This window comes from Scyliorhinus canicula, chromosome 4 (assembly GCF_902713615.1).
Source record: "Scyliorhinus canicula chromosome 4, sScyCan1.1, whole genome shotgun sequence".
Taxonomy (NCBI): domain Eukaryota; kingdom Metazoa; phylum Chordata; class Chondrichthyes; order Carcharhiniformes; family Scyliorhinidae; genus Scyliorhinus; species Scyliorhinus canicula.
Genome location: NC_052149.1, coordinates 110,531,775 through 110,550,942, shown reverse-complemented (window position 1 = coordinate 110,550,942; position 19,168 = coordinate 110,531,775). Strand labels below are relative to the sequence as shown.

General features: G+C 49.9%; 1 protein-coding gene across 2 annotated transcripts in view; it reads left to right on the top strand.

The window, feature by feature from the left end:
• qsox1 (quiescin Q6 sulfhydryl oxidase 1) overlaps positions 1–19,168 on the top strand; it is a 170,796-nt gene that overhangs the window by 85,395 nt on the left and 66,233 nt on the right. For both annotated transcript variants that reach the window (XM_038794995.1, XM_038794994.1), the window contains exon 7: positions 14,021–14,152. In XM_038794995.1, the coding sequence (XP_038650923.1) occupies positions 14,021–14,152 (132 nt within the window). The remainder of the gene's footprint in view (positions 1–14,020; positions 14,153–19,168) is intronic.

Genomic DNA, 19,168 nt, shown 5'->3' with positions numbered 1-19,168 from the left:
AGCGGAATGCACTTGAAATTACAGTCTGCAGTATAGACAATTAAGGGTCTTATTGTTATGGGCCTTCAGTCATGCTGGGCGCGATTCAGTAGCCACATTGCGCTCGAGCGAAAGCGCAACAAGGTCGGTGAATGGCAGGAGAGGACAAAAACAAGAACCGCGTCGGGCGCCAAACAGTCTGCCATGCAACCGGCCCGCTCCCACAGGCAAAATCGGGATTCCGCAGTAGCGTGGCGAGAAGCCAATATCACCACTTTAACCATACTTCCAAACAATTAATGGGAGCCACCCCATCATAACCAACGGCTTCCCATAATCCAGGCAATGCGTCCAGGCAAACAGGCTTTCCGCATCTGTGCGTCTCGGCCATTCCTATCTGAGAGCGTGACATGTCCCGCAGCATCACATTAAAGTCAGCCTGGTACTGAGTAATGTCCCCTGCGAGTCGGACATTCTGCTAAGGCCCTCAGCCATGGCCGTCATCAACTGCACTATGCCCTGGACACGTCCACTAATGCTGCTGACGTCATGCACCGTGCACTCCGCTGCAGAAACCACCTTAGCAGTGTTGGCCTCGGTACCGCACATTTCCGGTAGCATCTCCTGCACCCGTAAACTCCGGGACTCCTCCAATTGGCAATGAACCTGCTGGAGTGACACCCCCCCAGTGGAGCAGCCCCTCCCTACCCACAGCTCCGATCCACCTCTCATGGCAGACCAGCCCAGCCAAGGGTGGCCCCCCACCTCCCAGCTGAGGATGGCCCACCTCTCCCCCCTCCCATCCCCCCCTCTGAGCACCGATGCAGAAAGCCCGTTTGCCTGGGCTCATTGCCTGGATTACGAGAGGTTGTTGGATATCGGGTGGCTCCCATTAATTGTTTGGAAATATGGTTTAAGTGGTGATATTAGCTTCTCGCCACGCTACGGCGGGATCCCGATTCTGCCTGCGGGAGCGGGCCAGTTGCATCGCAAACTGTTTGCCGCCCGGTGCGGTTCTTGTTTTAGGCCTCTTCCGCCATGCACCAGCCTTGTTGTGCTCTCGCTCAAACGCAATGTGGCCCCTGAATCGCACCCTGCATGACCCAAGGCCCATAACAATAAGACCCTTAATTTTTTGCACTGCGGACTGTAATTTCAAGTGCATTCTGCTCTCTATTTGCAAAATGACTGGTAAAATTAAGTTCTGAGGTTAGGGGGGAGGGAGGGTGGGTGGGGATCCTGGGGTGGCACCATCGGGGGAGTGGGACAGTGTTGCACACTTGGACGATAAACATTAAAATGTCCTCACCACAACCAGTATGACGCCTCTGGCTCTTTGTTCCGCGATGTGGGCCAACCTCTAATCTCATGCCCCCCCCCCCCCAGAGATGGGGTCCTGGTCCCTCCCCGCTGCCCCCCCCCACCCCCACCCGACACGCCCTTCCCATGCACACCCGGTCGTGACATATGCCCGGGGCTCGGGCCCATCCCTGGGTGTTCGGACATTGGCTGCTGAATCTGTGGTGCTGCTCCCCACAGTGTGCAAGCACAGTGTCCATGTATCAAGGTGTGATTGGGATGCTGGGCTATGAGCCCCACATACTATGGCCTGCCCACCCACGGGGATCCACTTTGGATGTGTGAAGTGCTCACTTAACCACGATTGCCAATTCCCTATTAGCTATATACTTCAGCCATACGGCCAGATACCCCAGCAGTCAGTGGAATTACGGATGGTCAGTGGGGCAGGCAGGGACTAGGGTTGATCCCAGAATGGGAACACATGGTCTAGGAGTTAGCATGGAGGACCAGCACACAGTTGTCTCCCCCCAGCATAGCACACCCCCCCATCTCCAATTGTGTTTACCTCCAACCGGGATTGCCCCTTCCGAGAGCAGGGACAGCAAGCCCATTGCCCCGGGCCCATTGCATGTGAGTGAAGATGGCTGCCCACCTCCTCGGCTCCCCACAGCAGTCCTTCCACCAGGTTCACGTTTTTCAAAAGGAGTACTAATCGGCATCAGCTGGAGAAGCCGCTGGATCACGGGTGGTCATTGAATATGTGGTGGCTTCCTTTAATTGTATGGAAATAGGGCTTAAGCGATGATTATTGGTTCCTCACCATGTTACAGTGGCATCCCGATTTCACCCATGGGAGCTGGCCGGTGGCAACACAAACAGCATGGCGCTCGTCACGATTATTATTTTTGCTCTCTCCCGCCATCACCAACCTCATGGCGCTCTTGCCTGAGCAAAACAAGGTCACTGAATTATGCCTAATGACTCTAAATTCTCCATCCTTGCTAGCAACGGTAGAGAGGTGGACTGACAATGGAGAATCCTGGCCCACATCTGGAGTATTGTGTACAGTGCTCATCTCCTTGTTTAAGAAAAGATGTAAATGAAGCAGTTTAGAGAAGGTTCACTAGATTACAGGACTGGTGGCTTGTACGCGGAAACTTTGGAGTGGTGAGGTTTGTATCCATCAGAGTTCAGAAAAGTAAAAGGTGACTTGATGGAAACCTTTAAGATCCTGAGGGTTATTGTGGGGTTGATGTGGAGAGGATATTTCCTCCTGTTGATGAATCTAGAACTTGCGATTATGGTTTAAAAATTAGGGGTCGCTCATTGAATGCGGAGATGAGAAGTTCTTTCTCTCAGAGCATCGCAAGTCCCTGGAGACCTCTTCCTTAAAAAGCAGTGGAAGCAGAAATTGTAAATAGTTTGAAGCCAGAGCTAGATAGATTCTTGATTAACAAGGAGGTGAAAGGTTATCGGGGATAGGAAGGAATGAAGAATCGAGGTTATATTTAGATCATCCATGATCTTATTGAATGGCGGAGCAGGCTTGACGGGCCGAGTGGCCTACTCCTGCTCCAGTTTCCTAAGCTCTATGTTCCAAAGCAGTGATACATAGAAGTGGAAATGCGTATATGTCAACAACATGAATCAGGTTATTCAGCCCAACCCATTCATACTGCCACTTACCCTCCATATGAACAAATATTTCTGTTGTGTGCATGTGTTTGCATGTGCATGTGTGTACATATTTGTATATGTTTGTGTGTACGTGGGTTAGTGTGCAAATGCGTTTGTGTGCATGTGTTTGTATGTGTATGTGTGTACGAGTGTTTGTGTGTGTATGTGTGTTTGTGAATGTTTCTTTTCCCTTTTCCTTGCCAATGCTTCTGTGAAGGGGAATGAGGAAACTCTTGACAACAGGGTGAACATACCTCCTATGGTGTCTGTTCACAGAGGGGCCCTGGCAAGGTTCCAGAGCCTATAGTTCCAGAATGTGGCAAATTGTCACTGTGCAGTTACCAGCCTGACAATTGACAACATCAACTTCAATGTGAACAAATTTTGTGAATTGATGGCAATACAGAGAAGGCTGCTGGGATTGAGCCACCTACCAGGGTCTGCAGCGCCATCTGTCAACCAGTGTGAGTAAGGCCAAGCAGGAAGAAATCACCACCAAATTAGTTCCAGTGGTAATGAGTTAGTCACTTTGAAGATCCATTAGGTGACCGGGATCACCGCTTGGCATGTTAATTCATTTTTTCCCCAAGATGTCAGCAACGGCTCAGTGTAGGGCGGCATGGTGGCGCAGTGGTAAGCACCGCTGCCTCAGGGCATTGAGGATCCGGTTCAATCCCAACCCCAGTTAACTGTCCTTGTGGAGTTTGTACATTCTCCTCGTGTCTGCATGGACCTCACACCCACAACCCAAAGATGTGCAGGAAAGGTGAACTGGCCACGTTAACTTGCCCCTCAATTGGAGAAAAAAAGAATTGGATACACTAGTGTTTTTTAAGAAGCAGTGGCTCAGTGGGGAACATCACATCCGTCTTTATGGCCATGAGTCGAAGATCCATGCCGAGGGCTTGAACCCAAAGTTTAGGCTCTGCGGGTGCTATCTTTTGGAGGAGACATTGGATCAAGGCCTCCTTTTTTGCTCTGTCTGGCAGGTGTAAACAATCACAAGGAACTACTCAATGAAGGGTTGGGGAGCCATCCCCTGTTGCCCTGACCAATCCCTGTTCCTCAATCATCACTGTCCTGCCTTGTATATTGACCTGTTGCCACTGCTGCCACAGACCCATCACCCTGGGGTGATGCTACTCAGATCCTAGGAGGGTAGGACAGGAAAGTCAGGAAGGTGGGAGAGGACGGAGGGCAATGAGGGGAAGGAAGAGAATTGGGGGCGGGGGAGGGTGTTGATTGGCAAGGCCTCGTCCTATGAGACTCCAGTGAAGATGAGGGCATCCCTGGTCCTCTGGCCATGCCTGCCCTCGCAGCAACCTGTCCTCCATCCTCCAACTCCTCCTGCGGGTCAATCCTTGGCTCATCCATAACCTTCTGGTCTGCCTTCTCCTCAGACAAGACCGCATGGCCCACCTCCTACTCCAGCATGTCGCCCCGCTGTTGTGCCAGGTTGTAAAGGAACAGCAGACCACCACAAAGTGGGAGTACTGCAGGGTGCATTGCATTTTGAGCAGTCCGCTGCACCGCTCAATGCCAGCACAGGCCTCGTTGTATTGGATCTCGGCCTCTGTCTCCCAACTGACGTTATCAGCCAAGATGTTAGTGAGTACACCTTATCCCCCAAGAGCCAACCCGCCATCCTGGGATGGATCTCGGAGACGCTGGGAGGTGTTGATTAAACATAGGCTGAACATGCTGGGAGTGGAACCCCTTCCTATTAATTAAGGGCATTCCCTGATGCCACGGTGTGCATCAGGCGACATGCGTGTCATCAATTACCCCCTGGACCTGGGGAATCCTAGCGATGGTGGAGAATTCTCCAGCCTGGACATCTTGGTGGGCCTGGTCCAGCTCAAAGGTGATATAGTCTGCTGCTTGGCATACAGGGCATCCATTACCTCACAGATGCACTTGTGGGCTGTAGCTTGTGAAATGCCACACAAGTCCCCCATACACACATTGGAATGAATCTTTGGCTTCGTGGTTCAGGGCTTCTGTGACCTTCGCAGCCACTGGGAGCGGGTGTCTTCCTCAACCACAGGGTGCAAAGTCCGCAAGGACGTGGCACAGGTGCCACACTGTCTCTTTGTTAGGATGGAGTCTCCTGTGGCACATGCTGTATGTCATATCCTCAAAAGACCAATGTCGCCTGTGCACCTTGGGCCATTGCTGGCGTCCTCCTCTGAGGTCTTCCTCAGCCTGATGGGTGGCTGGGTCATCGGGGTGTGCGGCAGCCCCCTGCACATGGGGTGCCGTCTCCAGATTGCGTTGACGCTGCTGCCTCCTCTGGCAGGGCATTCTCTGCAGACTGACACCACCATCTACTTTGGTATCTCTAAGGAATTTGAGAAGCAGAGAGATTGACAATCAGTGAGGGTTTCCACCCCAGGAACCTCAGATCCCCAAGCCTCCCGCCTTCTCTCAGAGTGCCATCCAGCGAGCCAGTAGTGCTGGAGAACCTCGCTCTGCACACTAATCCCCGGCCACATCAGGAGCCCCTAGACCCCAGAACCTTGCTGGGAACATTAGAGAGACCATGGTCAGGCGCTTAAGATACAGTTGAATATCCTTGACTTAAGACCACAAGACCATAAGAAATAGGAGCAGAATTAGGCCACTCGGCCCATTGAATCTGTTCCGCCATTCAATCATGGCTGATATTTTCTCATTCCCATTCTCCTGCCTTCTCCCAATAACCCCTGATCCCCTTATTAGTCAAAAACCTATCTATCTCTGTCTTAAAGACACTCAATGATTTGGCCTCCACAGCCTTCTGCGTCAAAGAGTTCCACAGATTCACCAGCCTCTGGCTGAAAGAATTCCTCCTCATCTCTGTTTTAAAGGATCGTCCCTTTAGTCTGAGATTGTGTCCTCTGGTTCTAGTTTTTCCTACAAGTGGAAACATCCTCTCTACATCCACTCTATCCAGGCCTCACAGTATCCTGGAAGTTTCAATATGATTCCTCCTCATCCTTCTAAACTCTGAGTACAGACCCAAAGTCCTCAACCATTCCTCATACAATAAGTTCTTCATTCCAGGGATCATTCTTGTGGACCTCCTCTGGACCCTTTCCAAGGCCGGCATATCCTTCCTTAGATACGGGGCCCAAATCTGCTCACAATACTCCAAATGGGGTCTGACCAGAGCCTTATACAGCCTCAGAAGTACATCCCTGGTCTTGTATTCTAGCCCTCTCAACATGAATGCTAACATTGCATTTGCCTTCTTAACTACTGACTGAACCTGCACATTAACCTTAAGAGAATCATGAACAAGGACTCCCAAGTCCCTTTGTACTTCTGATTTCCTGAGCACTTCCCCATTTAGAAAATAGTTTCTGCCTAAATTCTTCCTTGCAAAGTGCATAACCTCACACTTTTCCACATTGTATCTCATTTGCCACTTCAATGCCCACTCTTCTAGCTTGTCCAAGTCCTTCTGCAGCCCCCTTGCATCCTCAAAACTACCTGTCCCTCTACAGATCTTTGTATCATCTGCAAACTTAGCAACACTGCCTTCAGTTCTTTCTTCCAGATCATTAATGTATATTGTGAAAAGTTGTGGTCCCAGCACAGACCCCTGAGGCACACCACTAGTCACTGGCTGCCATCCTGAAAAAGACCCCTTTATCCCCACTCTCTGCCTTCTGCCAGTCAGCAAATTCTCTATCCATGCCAGGATCTTACCCTTAACACCATGGACTCTTAACTTATTTAACAGTCTCCTATGCGGCACCTTGTCAAATCTAAAGAAATCACGTCCATTGGTTCTCCTTTGTTAACTTCCTTGTTGCCTCCTCAAAGAACTCTAACAGATTTGTCAGACAAAGTCGTGCTGACTCAGTGATATTTTATCATGAACTTCCAACTACTTTGCAATCTCATCTTTAATAACAGACTCTAAAATCTTACCAATGACGGAAGTCAGGCTAACTGGCCTATAATTTCCCATCTTCTGCCTCCCTCCCTTCTTAAACAGTGGTGTTACATTAGCCACTTTCCAGTCCTCTGGGATCCTTCCTGCCTCCAGCGATTCCTGAAAGATCACCACCAATGCTTCCACAATCTCCTCAGCTATCTCTTTTAGAACCATGGGGTGTAGTCCATCCGGTCCAGGTGACTTATCCACCTTCAAACCAATCTGTTTCGCCAGAACCTTCTCCTTAGTGATGGCCGCTGCACTCACCTCTGCCCGCTGATTCTCCTGGAGCTCTGGCATCCTAGTGGTGTCTTCCACCGTGAAGACTGATGCAAAGTAACTATTCAGTTCATCTGCCATTTCTTTGTTTCCTATTATTACTTCTCCAGCCACATTTTCCAGTGGTCCAATGTCTATTTTTGCCTCTCTCTTACCTTTTATATATTGAAAAAAACCCTTCCTATCTTCCTTTATATTACTAGCTAGCTCGCACTCATACTTCATTTTCCAGCGTGTTTAACCTGCGGTGACATGCCAGTTACATGTAGCAGAGATGCCAGTTACATGTAGCGCTCATCACACCAACAACAAACGCATCAGCAATCTTCGAAACATTTCTTCAGTGACGACATCAGGTGGCCCAGTTGGATCAATGTTGTGCATCGGGTCCCGCAGTGTTTTCTTGCTTCAAACTGGATTGCCTTCTGGTCTCATATGTCCCCTGAGCTCGGTATTCCAGGACCCAGGTATCTGAGAAAAAAGTCCTTCTTTCCGGCTACAAAAAAGGAAGGAAATAGCAACAGCAGCCATCAGGCATTTGCAGCCACCAGAAGGAGCAAGCAGCAAACACAATCTGCAGCTGTAAAATGCTCTCAGAACTAACAAGGGCAATTCCTTATTAGCAGTAGCCTTCAGCTGCTCACAGTCAAAGAAAGTTAAAGTGACCTTCCACATATACCCAAGAACAGGGGTCTGTTTGGTCTGTCAGAAAGCCAGCAGCTGTAGTTGCCCCTGTTATGGGTGTCCACAATATTTAAAAATGGCTTGAAGGCTTCACAGATGAAAAGCCCCTCACCCAAACTCCGGCCCAGGAATGACCCCTGACCTGGAATGCTTCAGTCCCCTGACCAAGCCAACCCCTCTCCCCCCCCCCCCCCCCCCCCCCCCCCCCCCCACCGAGAACTGGGGCAGTTGCTCCAGTGCCCTTGAGCTGCTGAAAATGAAAATGGCTACTCACCTCTTCAGTTCCCCTCAGCGGCCATTGTGCCAACTTCAAGTTCTTAAAAAGGGGCACTAAACAACGCCCACGTGATTCTTGCTGAGGAACAAGTTAATTCCAGGGAGGTTTCGATCATTAGATTTCGATCTCACTAATGAGGTTCAAATTAATGAAAATTGGGGTTAATGACATGTCTGGGCGAGATCTGGAACTCGTTATTGGGGGCAGGTCGGTTAGATGGCAAACTGATTTGTGCCTACTGCAAATCTCGATTTTGGCCTTTCCTGCTATTTACCCAGTGTGACCAGATCTGCGCCGGGCACAACGCAGAGGTTAAATGGCGCCCATGGGGTCTTAGACAGCAGCTCAGTCATGATCTTATTGATTGGCGGAATAGGATGAAGGGGCTGAATGGCCTCCTCCTGTTCTTTTGTTCTGAGAGACCTTTAATCAAGAGGCCGATTCATTTTTTCAATAGGTAAACCACTAAACTGGGATACCGCCCAACTATTTGGGCTGAACGGACAGACCAATTAGCGAGAACTGTGCAAACAATACATTTCTTACTTTCTTATTTGAACAAAAGTAAAAGCTCCCCACTGCTCGTGATGAAGGGCCGCAGTAGAAATGCGAACCTGCCTTTCTCTATGAGTGTATTTCCTGCTAGTTCGGGTTTCTGAGTGTGAAACAGTTAATATTTCATTACTTGGAATATGCACAGATGATTGTACGACTTTTACACAATAGGAAGATGTTCCTAACTGTTGCATGAAAACAATAGGGTTTTTCTGGGTGACTGAACGGAGGCAACTGGTGCGATCAGCGAGTTAAGTGACAAGCAGATGGGACGTTCTCTCTGTGAATGGATGATTAATGCTGTGGAGCTGAGCAGTGGCGCAGTGCGAGGAGCAATGGGGCAGTGCGCCACATTTTGGTAAATGGGACTTGCCAGGGAGAATTTCATCAGAGCCAGAGGGACAGATGTGGGAAGAAGCTGAAGTCAAGTGTAAGCCTGTCCCTGGCCGCAGCCTCCCTTTCCACTGTCTCCTGTGACAGACGCCGGGGATAATTGGATGGTGCTGATGACATTATCAAAGTGCCAGGCTTTCTTCAGAGCTAGTGGAGGGGAAAATTATTTGTGATCAAGTTTGAGGCCTCCATCTGCTCATGGTTAAACAGAGATCTACAGCCCTGCGTGTGTCTTTAAGAGGGGCTAAACAGAACAGTAAATATCAGGCAGCAAGGTCATGTAGAATTAATGGCAGAGGCATGTCGGGCACTGCCCCTTTGAAACTGTGAAGACCACCCAATGACTTTATTTTATCTCTCATTGCTTCTTGCTCTTTGCTCTTCCTTTCTCTTCTTTTCTGCATCTTTTTCTCCCCTTCCTCTGTCTCTGTATCGTTCTTCTCTCATCCTTATCTCACTTTCTCTCTCTTTTAACTCTCTCTCCCTGTAGTCTGTCTGAGCCTCTTTCTGCCTCTCCTTTCTTTCTTTTTCCCATTCCCTCTTTTTTACTGTCGCCAGCCGTGGACTTTCCACTTTCCGGTAACTCTTTTCAAACTAAAACTTATTTCTGCAGTTTTGTTTCCTACTCTTTTCCCTCAACAAGGTGGTAATTTGTACTTTGACCAATAGTATAAAAGCAGACAATATTCACATCAGCTGCAATTTGTAAGTCCCTTCCCTCTTCATGTTTTCATTGAAAATTGGGGAAAGATGTAACTCAGTTAATTGACATGACCGTCCATGGTCAATATTCTTGATGTGTCCCTCAGGGTTTTTTGGGTGCTGGTGGGCATTGCTGGCAAGGTTGGTATTTATTGCTCATGGGTGATTGCCCTGGAAAGGTTTGATACCCTGAGTGACTTGCTGAACTACCTCAGAGAGCAGCTGGGTGTCAGCCACATTGGCGGTAACATAGAACATAGAACAGTACAGCACAGAACAGGCCCTCCGCCCCTCGATGTTGTGCCGAGCAATGATCACCCTACTCAAACCCACGTATCCACACTATACCCGTAACCCAACAACCCCCCCTTAACCTTACTTTTAGGACACTACGGGCAATTTAGCATGGCCAATCCACCTAACCCGCACATCTTTGGACTGTGGGAGGAAACCGGAGCACCCGGAGGAAACCCACGCACACACGGGGATGACGTGCAGACTCCGCACAGACAGTGACCCAGCCGGGAACCGAACCTGGGACCCTGGAGCTGTGAAGCATTTATGCTAACAACCATGCTAACGTGCTGCCCCACGGTAAAGCTTTCGATTTTCATTTTCCAACTGTTGGCTTTATTGGTAAGGGCATCACTTATAGACCAACCCTTGTAGCCCAGGGAAGGTGGGCATGAGTTGCCTTGTGAACCAACAGCAGTTTATATACTTTGTAGTCAGTTTGAAAAAAGTGACTTGCATACATATGGTTCCCTTCATGACCGGAGGACTTTGCAAAGTGCATCACACCAGGGTCGGAGAATCGCCCGGGGCCGCCGAAAATCCCGCCCCCGCCATGGCAGAAATTCTCCGCCACCCGGGAAATGGCGGGGGCGGGAAACACCACCCGTCGATCGGCGAGCCCCCTGCGGCGATTCTGAGGCCCGCGATGTGCCCAAGTCCCGGCGCTGGGAGGCCTCTCCCGCCACCGTGGATTGAACCACCTCTGGTGGCGGCGGGATCGGCAGCGCGAGCGGGCCCCTGGGGTCCTGGGGGGCGCGGGGCGATCGGACCCCGAGGGGTGCCCCCACGGTGGCCAGGCCCGCGATCGGGGCCCACCGATAGGCGGGCGGGCCAGTGCTGTGGGGGCACTCTTTTTCTTCCGCCGCCGCCACGGCCTCCACCATGGCGGAGGCGGAAGAGAATCCCCCAGCGCGCAAGCGCCGGTGGTGACGTCAGCGGCAGCTGACACACCGCCGCATGCGCGAACTGGCCAAGGCCTTTCGGCCAGCCCCGACTCCGGGCAGCAGGCGTCAAAGGCTGCTGGAGCCGGTTTGGGCGCCAGTCGGTGTGGTGCCAACCGCTCCGGCACGGACCTAGGGCGGTATTCTCCACCAAGGCCAAAAATCGCGGAGGCCGTCGTGAACTCGGCCGTGGTTCATGACGGCCTCGGGGCCTGCTCCCCGCACCTAAATCACCCCCACCCGGGGGGCTAGGAGCGGGCCCCCGTCGTTCTCGGCCGCCAGAGATGACGCGCGAAAGGCACTTTTCATGATGTCATCCGCGCATGCGCGGGTTGCCGGTTTCAACCCGCGCATGCGCGGATGACATCACCGCGCAGATGGCATGAACCCACGCATGCGTCTTTCTCCACCGCCGCCCAGCAAGATGTGGCGGCTTGATCTTGCCGGGCGGCGGAGGGGAAAGAGTACGTCCGTTTTGGATGCTGTCCCGACGGGCCTGTCCCCTCTGGAGCACAGTCGTGGTGCTCCCGTCCAAATCGAGACCCTAGATGCCCCAAACGGGCATCTGGCGCCCGTTTCACGAATGCAGCGACCAGGTGTGGTTGCTGCCATGGTGAAACGGGTGTGAAGGGCCGGCCGCTCGGCCCATCGGGCTCGGAGAATCGCCGTTTGCCGTGAAAAACAGCGAGCGGCAATTTTTCCGAGGGGGGGGAGAATCGCGGGGGCTCCAGGGCGGGGTTAAAAAATGTCGGGAGACCCTCCCGCGATTCTCCCAGGCCGCGTGGGGAGCGGAGAATTCCGCCCCAGCCTCTCATTGTGAGGGCTTGGCCCCTAAAGGTGCGGAGAATTCCGCACCTTTGGGGAGGCCCGACGCCGGAGTGGTTGGCACCACTCCGCTACGCCAGGACCCCCCGCCCCGCCGGGTAGGGGAGAATCCTGCCCCAGGACTCTGGAGCTGTGAGGCAGCAGTGCTAACCACTGTGCCACCATGCTGCCCCAGAAGAAGGCCATTTGGCCTATTGAGTCTACACCGGCCCTTAGAAATAGCACCCTACCTCAGCCCATACCTCCACCCTGCACCTACACCTCCACCCTATCCCTGTAAGCCCATCTAACCTTTTTTGTTTTGGACACTAATGGCAATTTATCATGGCCAATCCACCTACTATGCACATCTTTGGGTCGTGGGGGTGAAACCCTCGCAGACACGGGAGAATGTGCAAACTCCACACAGATAGTGACCCAGAACCGGGATCAAACCTGGGTCCTCCGCACCATAGGCAGCAGTGCTAACCACTGTGCCACCATGCTGCTCCCATTAACCAGCTTACAGAAGGGATAAATATTGGCTGCGGTTAATAATTCCCTTACTTGTCTTCAAAATATTGTCATGGGATCTGAAAGGTTCCAAGGTGCATCAGTTTGACATCTCATCCAAAAGACAGCACTCCCAGTAATGCAACACTCCCTCAATAAGGTACTGGAGTGTCAGCCTTGATTTTGATGCTCAAATTCTGGTGTGGGATTTGAACCTACAACTTTCGGACCCCACGGTGAGAGTGCTACCACCTGAGCCATGCTTGACACAGCTTGTTAGAGCACTTCAGAGTGGAGCTTTGAGTCAAATATATGATTGTGGGTCTGGAGTAACATATAGACCAGAGCAGGTAGGGAAGCAAGTTACCTTCCTTAAATAATATTAGCCAATGGGGTAAACCCAACTGTCTGGTTGGGTTTTTAGTGGAAATTAACAGCTTCAAGTTCACTTTTAATGACAGCAACTTTATTTTATCTTCAGATTTTAAAAAAATAATAATTTAAATTCTTAAACTGCCACAGTGGGTCTGACAGCATCTGTGGAGACAGAAGGGAGCTGACATTTCGAGTCTGGATTATTTTTTGTCAAAGCTAGATTTGACAAACAGTACATTATTGTAGCTGTCTGGAAAGGCAGAGTGGTGTGCAGGAATGGATGGCAGCTGGGAATCTAATGGAGCAAGAAATAAAAACTTGCACACATAGAGTGCCTTTATCATCAAATGCATATCCCAAACTGACTTAGAACCGAAGGCATTAGGAATGGTGATCAAAAGTTTGATCAGACAGGTGGGCTTTACAAAGGTTCAGAGAGGAGGGCAGGGAGATGCAGAGTCCAAAGTGTTTAGGAAGAGAACGCGATAGATTCTGAACTGGGCAGCTGATGGCTTGGTCACCTGTAGTGGGTCAAACGAGAGGGATATAAATGAGGCCAGACATTGAGGAATGGAGAGTTTGAAAGAAGGTGTAAGGAGGGCGGTGGGGGTGTTGTTGAGTAAAAATAAAGAAATACATAAAGAATAAATAATCTTTTATTGTCACAAGTAGGCTTACATTAACACTGCAATGATGTTACTGTGGAAAGACCCGAGTCACCACATTCCGGCACCTGTTCGGGCACACTGAGGGAGAATTCAGAATTCTCAGCTAGTACGGGAACTGAATCCATGCTCTTGGCTTTGTTTCGCTCACAAACCAGCTGTCTAGCCTACTGAGCAAAACCAGCCCCGAGCTTGAGGCAGGTAGAGAGATAGAGTGGACACCACTGAGTGTCATTGCGTCGCCATTGGGAGCCTTGTCTTCAACTGTCAACACCCTAAAACTCTGAAATTCTCTCGCCACCTCCCTAGCTCTCCCTCCCGGATCTCCAGCATTTGCTTTACATCTCTTGACATAGACGCTGTATTCCCCCACGAGTCATGTGCAGCAGGTTTACAAATGCATTACTGATGAATGTATATGAACTGGTGAAGTGTTCTCCCTCTGTCACTTAACATGAGTTGCAGCCCCTAAGCAGGCTGGCTTTGCCAGTGATGGGCACTGAGTGGCAACCTGGGGAATGGTACTTTGCCACACCTGCAGGCCAAGTGATCACGGGCAACCTGAAGTGGAGTGTTTCTATTCCCAGGGGGGATGTCTTGAAGTGAATTAATGAATGTGCTTTGTGCTGAAACTTGCTGCTTTCCCGCTCCTCAGGAAAATGCAAACACGTAGTTTCTACACGTATTACTTGCAGCAGTTGCCAGGGGTGACGCGTGGTGCTTTCAGGCAGACTGCACCAGATTTGGCACAAACGACCACAGCGCAACCATGGAGAGACTTCAACAGGTAAGATTTTTGAATAAATGCGATGTGACACAGCAATAGCTCTCTCAGTCCTGCCCTGCCTCACTCCCGACCAGCATGCTGTTGAATTCCCACTTGGAATTGAGTTGCTGGTGTTCTTTTTAGGAGAGCATGTTGTGGGGTGGGGGGGGGGGGGGGGGGGGGGGGAGAGCCAGAGGGGGAGGGGAGATAGGGTTTGGACCTGGGTGAAAATCTGAGCTTGCTAATGGAAACTAAGTAGCAATGGCTGTGCTGTACTCTCCCTTTCTGGCATTAGCGAGAGCTCATTTCCCCCCCCAACCCTTCAATCAAATGGTTCTGGTCAGGTTCTCTGGCTGCTGTGCAGCGTCAACATTTGGTCAATGGAGATCTCAGTAAAATCAAGACCCCAAAGTGAAGGCCTCAATGAGAGGGAAGGCTGTCATTCCATCAACTTGAGGTGGGGCTGACACCTATTTGACAAACCCAGAACCGCACAACAGGCTGATCTTGTGCTTGCTTCACTAATGGTTAATACAACGAATGATGGCTTCAGCTCTTACAATAGAAAAATAAATGAAATGTGCATTTCTGATTTAAAAATCAGACTTTGGTTGCCGTTTCCTTATTAAAAATGTACAGATTGCCTGACTGGCCCAAAGCCGAGTTGGATGGCACAGAGGGGAGACAGATTCTACTTGGGCTTAACTGAAACTCCAGTCCCGGGGGGATGGGACAGAGTCCTGGCCCCTTGCATCATTCAGCTTGGCATTGTCCATGTATTGGCCGTGACCAGATACTCCGCATAAACTGTCTTCGTGGCTGGTTTCTAATGATGCCCGAACTAAGAACATGGTTTCCTCCACCAGGAGTATTCCAAACTTTTTGGTGATCCCAGAAATCCAGGGTCAGCCTCCCTATCTTTTCCTCTCAAACCCCTGTGTAGGAATATATAAATGGTATAACTCTAATCCCTCTGGGATGTGCAAAGGGACAGATCTTCTACGGCGTCAATAACCCTCTCTGCTTGGTTCAGGAAAGACACCCGCTAACTAGTTTTCATTTTGAGAATGGGCCCAAAACTGGCATGAAGTATTTAAAAAATGAGCTCTTAATTTAACATAAATGCTGAGATTTTTTACTTGACTGTGGGCAATGACACCTCACTGCGATTAGCTCAATCCTCGGATCTTTCAGATAACTTTCACCATGCTTTTTACATTGAGAACTGCTTGGGCGTCCGTAAAACCGTGCCTCTTAGTTTCTCACGCAAATTGTCAAGCCAATTTCAGGGATGGAAATTTTCAGATTTACTGTGTCCCTCTTCTCAGGAGTAACTATATCCCTCTGCACACGAGTAACTGTATCCCTCTGTGCTCAGGGGTAACTGTATCCCTCTGCTCAGGAGTACCTGTATCCCTCTGCACACGTGTAACTGTATCCCTCTGTGCTCAGGAGTAACTGTATCCCTCTGTGCTCAGGAGTAACTGTATCCCTCTGTGCTCAGGAGTAACTGTATCCCTCTGTGCTCAGGAGTAACTGTATCTCTCTGTGCTCAGGATTAACTGTATCCCTCTGTGCTCAGGAGCAACTGTATCCCTCTGCTTAGGAGTAACTGTATCCCACTGTGCTCAGCAGTAACTGTATCCCTCTGTGCTCAGGAGTAACTATATCCCCCCTGTGCACAGGAGTAACTGTATCCCTCTGTGCACAGGAGTAACTGTATCCCTCTGTGCACAGGAGTAACTGTATCCCTCTGCTCAGGAGTAACTGTATCCCTCTGTGCTCAGGAGTAACTGTATCCCTCTGCTCAGGAGTAACTGTATCCCTCTGTGCACAGGAGTAACTGTATCCTTCTATGCTCAGGACTAACTGTATCTCTCTGTGTTCAGGAGTAACTGTATCCCTCTGCTCAGGAGCAACTGTTTCCCTCTGTGCACAGGAGTAACTGTATCTCACTGTGCACAGGAGTAATTGTACTCCTCTGTGCTCAGGAGTAACTGTACCCCTCTGTGCTCAGGAGTAACTGAATCCCTCTGTGCTCAGCACTAATTGTATCTCTCCGCTCAGGAGTAACTGTATCCCTCTGTGCACAGGAGTAACTGTATCCCTCTGCACACGAGTAACTGTATCCCTCTGCTGAAGAGTAACTGTTTCCCTCTGTGCTCAGTAACTATCCCTCTGCTCAGGAGTAACAGTATCCCTCTGTGCACAGGAGTAACTGTATCCCTCTGTGCTCAGGAGTAACTGTATTCCTCTGTGCACAGGAGTAACTGTATCCCTTTGTGCAGGAGTGACTGTATCCCTTTGTTCAGGAGTAACTGTATCACTCTGTGCTCAAGAGTAACTGTATCCCTCTGTGCTCAGGAGTACCTGTAACCCTCTGTGTTCAGGAGTAACTGTATCACTCTGTGCTCAGGAGTAACTCTCTCCCTCTGTGCTCAAGAGTAACTGTTTCCCTCTGTGCTCAGGAGTAACTGTATCCGTCTATGGTCAGGAGTAACTCTCTCCCTCTAGGCTCAAGAGTAACTGTTTCCCTCTGTGCTCAGGATTAACTGTATCCCTCTGTGCTCAGGAGTAACTGTATCCCTCTGAGCGCAGGAGTAACTGTATCCCTCTGTGCTCAGGAGTAATTGTATCACTCTGTGCTCAGGAGTAACTGTATCCCTATGTGCGCAGGAGTAACTGTATCACTCTGTGCTCAGGAGTAACTGTTTCCCTCTGTGCTGAGGAGTAACTGTATCCCTCTGTGCTCAGGAGTAATTGTATCACTCTGTGCTCAGGAGTAACTGTATCCCTATGTGCGCAGGAGTAACTGTATCTCTCTGTGCTTAAGAGTAACTGTATCCCTCTGTGCTCAGGAGTAACTGTATCCCTCTCTGCGCAGGAGTAACTGTATTCCTCTGTGCTCAGGAGTAACTGTATCCCTCCGTGCTCAGGAGTAAATGTATCCCTCTGTGCACAGGAGTAACTGTATTCCTCTGTGCTCAGGAGTAACTCTATCCCTCTGTGCTCAGGAGTAACTGAATCTCTCTGTGCTCAAGAGGAACTCTATCCCTCTGTGCTCAGGAGTAACTGTCTCCCTCTTTGCTCAGGAGTAACTGTATCCCTCTGTGCTCAGGAGTAACTGTATCCCTCTGCACAGGAGTAACTGTCTCCCTCTGTGCTCAGGAGTAACTGTATCCCTCTGCACACGAGTAACTGTATCGCTCTGCTGAAGAGTAACTGTTTCCCTCTGTGCTCAGAGTAACTATCCCTCTGCTCAGGAGTAACTGTATCCCTCTGTGCACAGGAGTAACTGTATCCCTCTGTGCTCAGGAGTAACTGTATCCCTCTTTGCTCAGGAGTAACTGTATCCCTCCGTGCTCAGGAGTAACTGTATCCCTCAGTGCTCAAGAGTAACTGTATCCCTCTGTGCTCAGGAGTAACTGTATCCCTCTGTGCACAGGAGTAAATGTATCCCTTTGCGCAGGAGTAACTGTATCCCTCCGTGCTCAGGAGTAACTGTATCCCTCAGTGCTCAAGAGTAACTGTATCCCTCTGTGCTCAGGAGTAACTGTATCCCTCTGTGCACAGGAGTAACTGTATCCCTTTGCGCAGGAGTAACTGTGTCCCTTTGCTCAGGAGTAACTGTATCACTCTGTGCTCAGGAGTAACTGTATCACTCTATGCTCAGGAGTAACTGTATCCCTCTGTGCTCAGGAGTAACTGTATCACACTGTGCTCAGGTGTAACTGTATCCCTCTGTGCTCAGGAGTAACTATGTCCCTCTGCACATGGGTAACTGTATCCCTCTGCACACGGGTAACTGTATCGCTCTCTGCTCAGGAGTAACTCCCTCCCTCTGTGCTCAAGAGTAACTGTTTCCCTCTGTGCTCAAGCGTAACTGTATCCCTCTGTGCTCAGGAATAACGATATCCCTCTGCTCAGTTGTAATTGTATCCCTCTGTAATGAGATGTAACTGTACCTCTCACAATTAACAGTATCTTTCTGCTCAGTTGTAACTGTACCCTCTCTCTGTATTGAGGTTTAACTGTACCTCTCCCTATGCCAAGGTGGAACTGTATCTCTCTGTCGGGGTGCAAATGTAGCTCTCTCTGTGTGACATGTAACTGTACCTCTCTCTTTCAAAGTGTAACTGTACCTCTCTCTATGTCAATGTGTAATTGTACCTCTGTCTGTGTCGAGGTGTAAAAGTACCTCTCTCCGTGTTGAAGTGCAACTTTATTTCTCTCTATGCCAACGTGTAACCGTATCTCTCTTTGTGATCAGGAACCTTACTTCTCTCAGTGGTGAGGTGTAACAGTACCTCTGTATGTTGAGGTGTAAGTGGACCTCTCTCTGTGCCGAGGTATAACTGTACCTCTCTGTCAAGGTATAACTGTGTTCCTCTCTGTGTCATGGTGTAACTGTATCTCTCTCTGTGCCGAGGTATAACTGTACCTCTCTGTCAAGGTATAACTGTGTTCCTCTCTGTGTCATGGTGTAACTGTATCTCTCTCTGTGCCGAGGTATAACTGTACCTCTCTGTCAAGGTATAACTGTGTTCCTCTCTGTGTCATGGTGTAACTGTACCTCTCTCTGTGCCGAGGTATAACTGTACCTCTCTGTCAAGGTATAACTGTGTTCCTCTCTGTGTCATGGTGTAACTGTATCTCTCTCTGTGACACAGTTGTCGTGTTCTTTGTGTTGCAAAATTCAGGATGGTTGTAGTGTTCACTGATTTGTTGGGTATGCTGTGTCTGCGAGGACTGTGTTTACCAGAGCAGTAGAAGAGACAGGCTACCAACACTTGTAGAAGTACAACTCTATTTTATTTAACTATTGTGGTGAATTCATACTGTATTGTAATTCACACTGTATTGCATTGCATTGTATTATGTCCTTGTGGGCTTTGTATGTGAGCCGTTGCGCGGCATGCCCAAAGGGGGAGGTGAGGAGCTTGTACAGGGCTCCACCCTTGCCTCTGCCCTTGGCCCCTCCCACTACCGGAAGTATAAAGCACTGCAGCCATAAGCCTGCTCCCAGTTCCTCTGGTC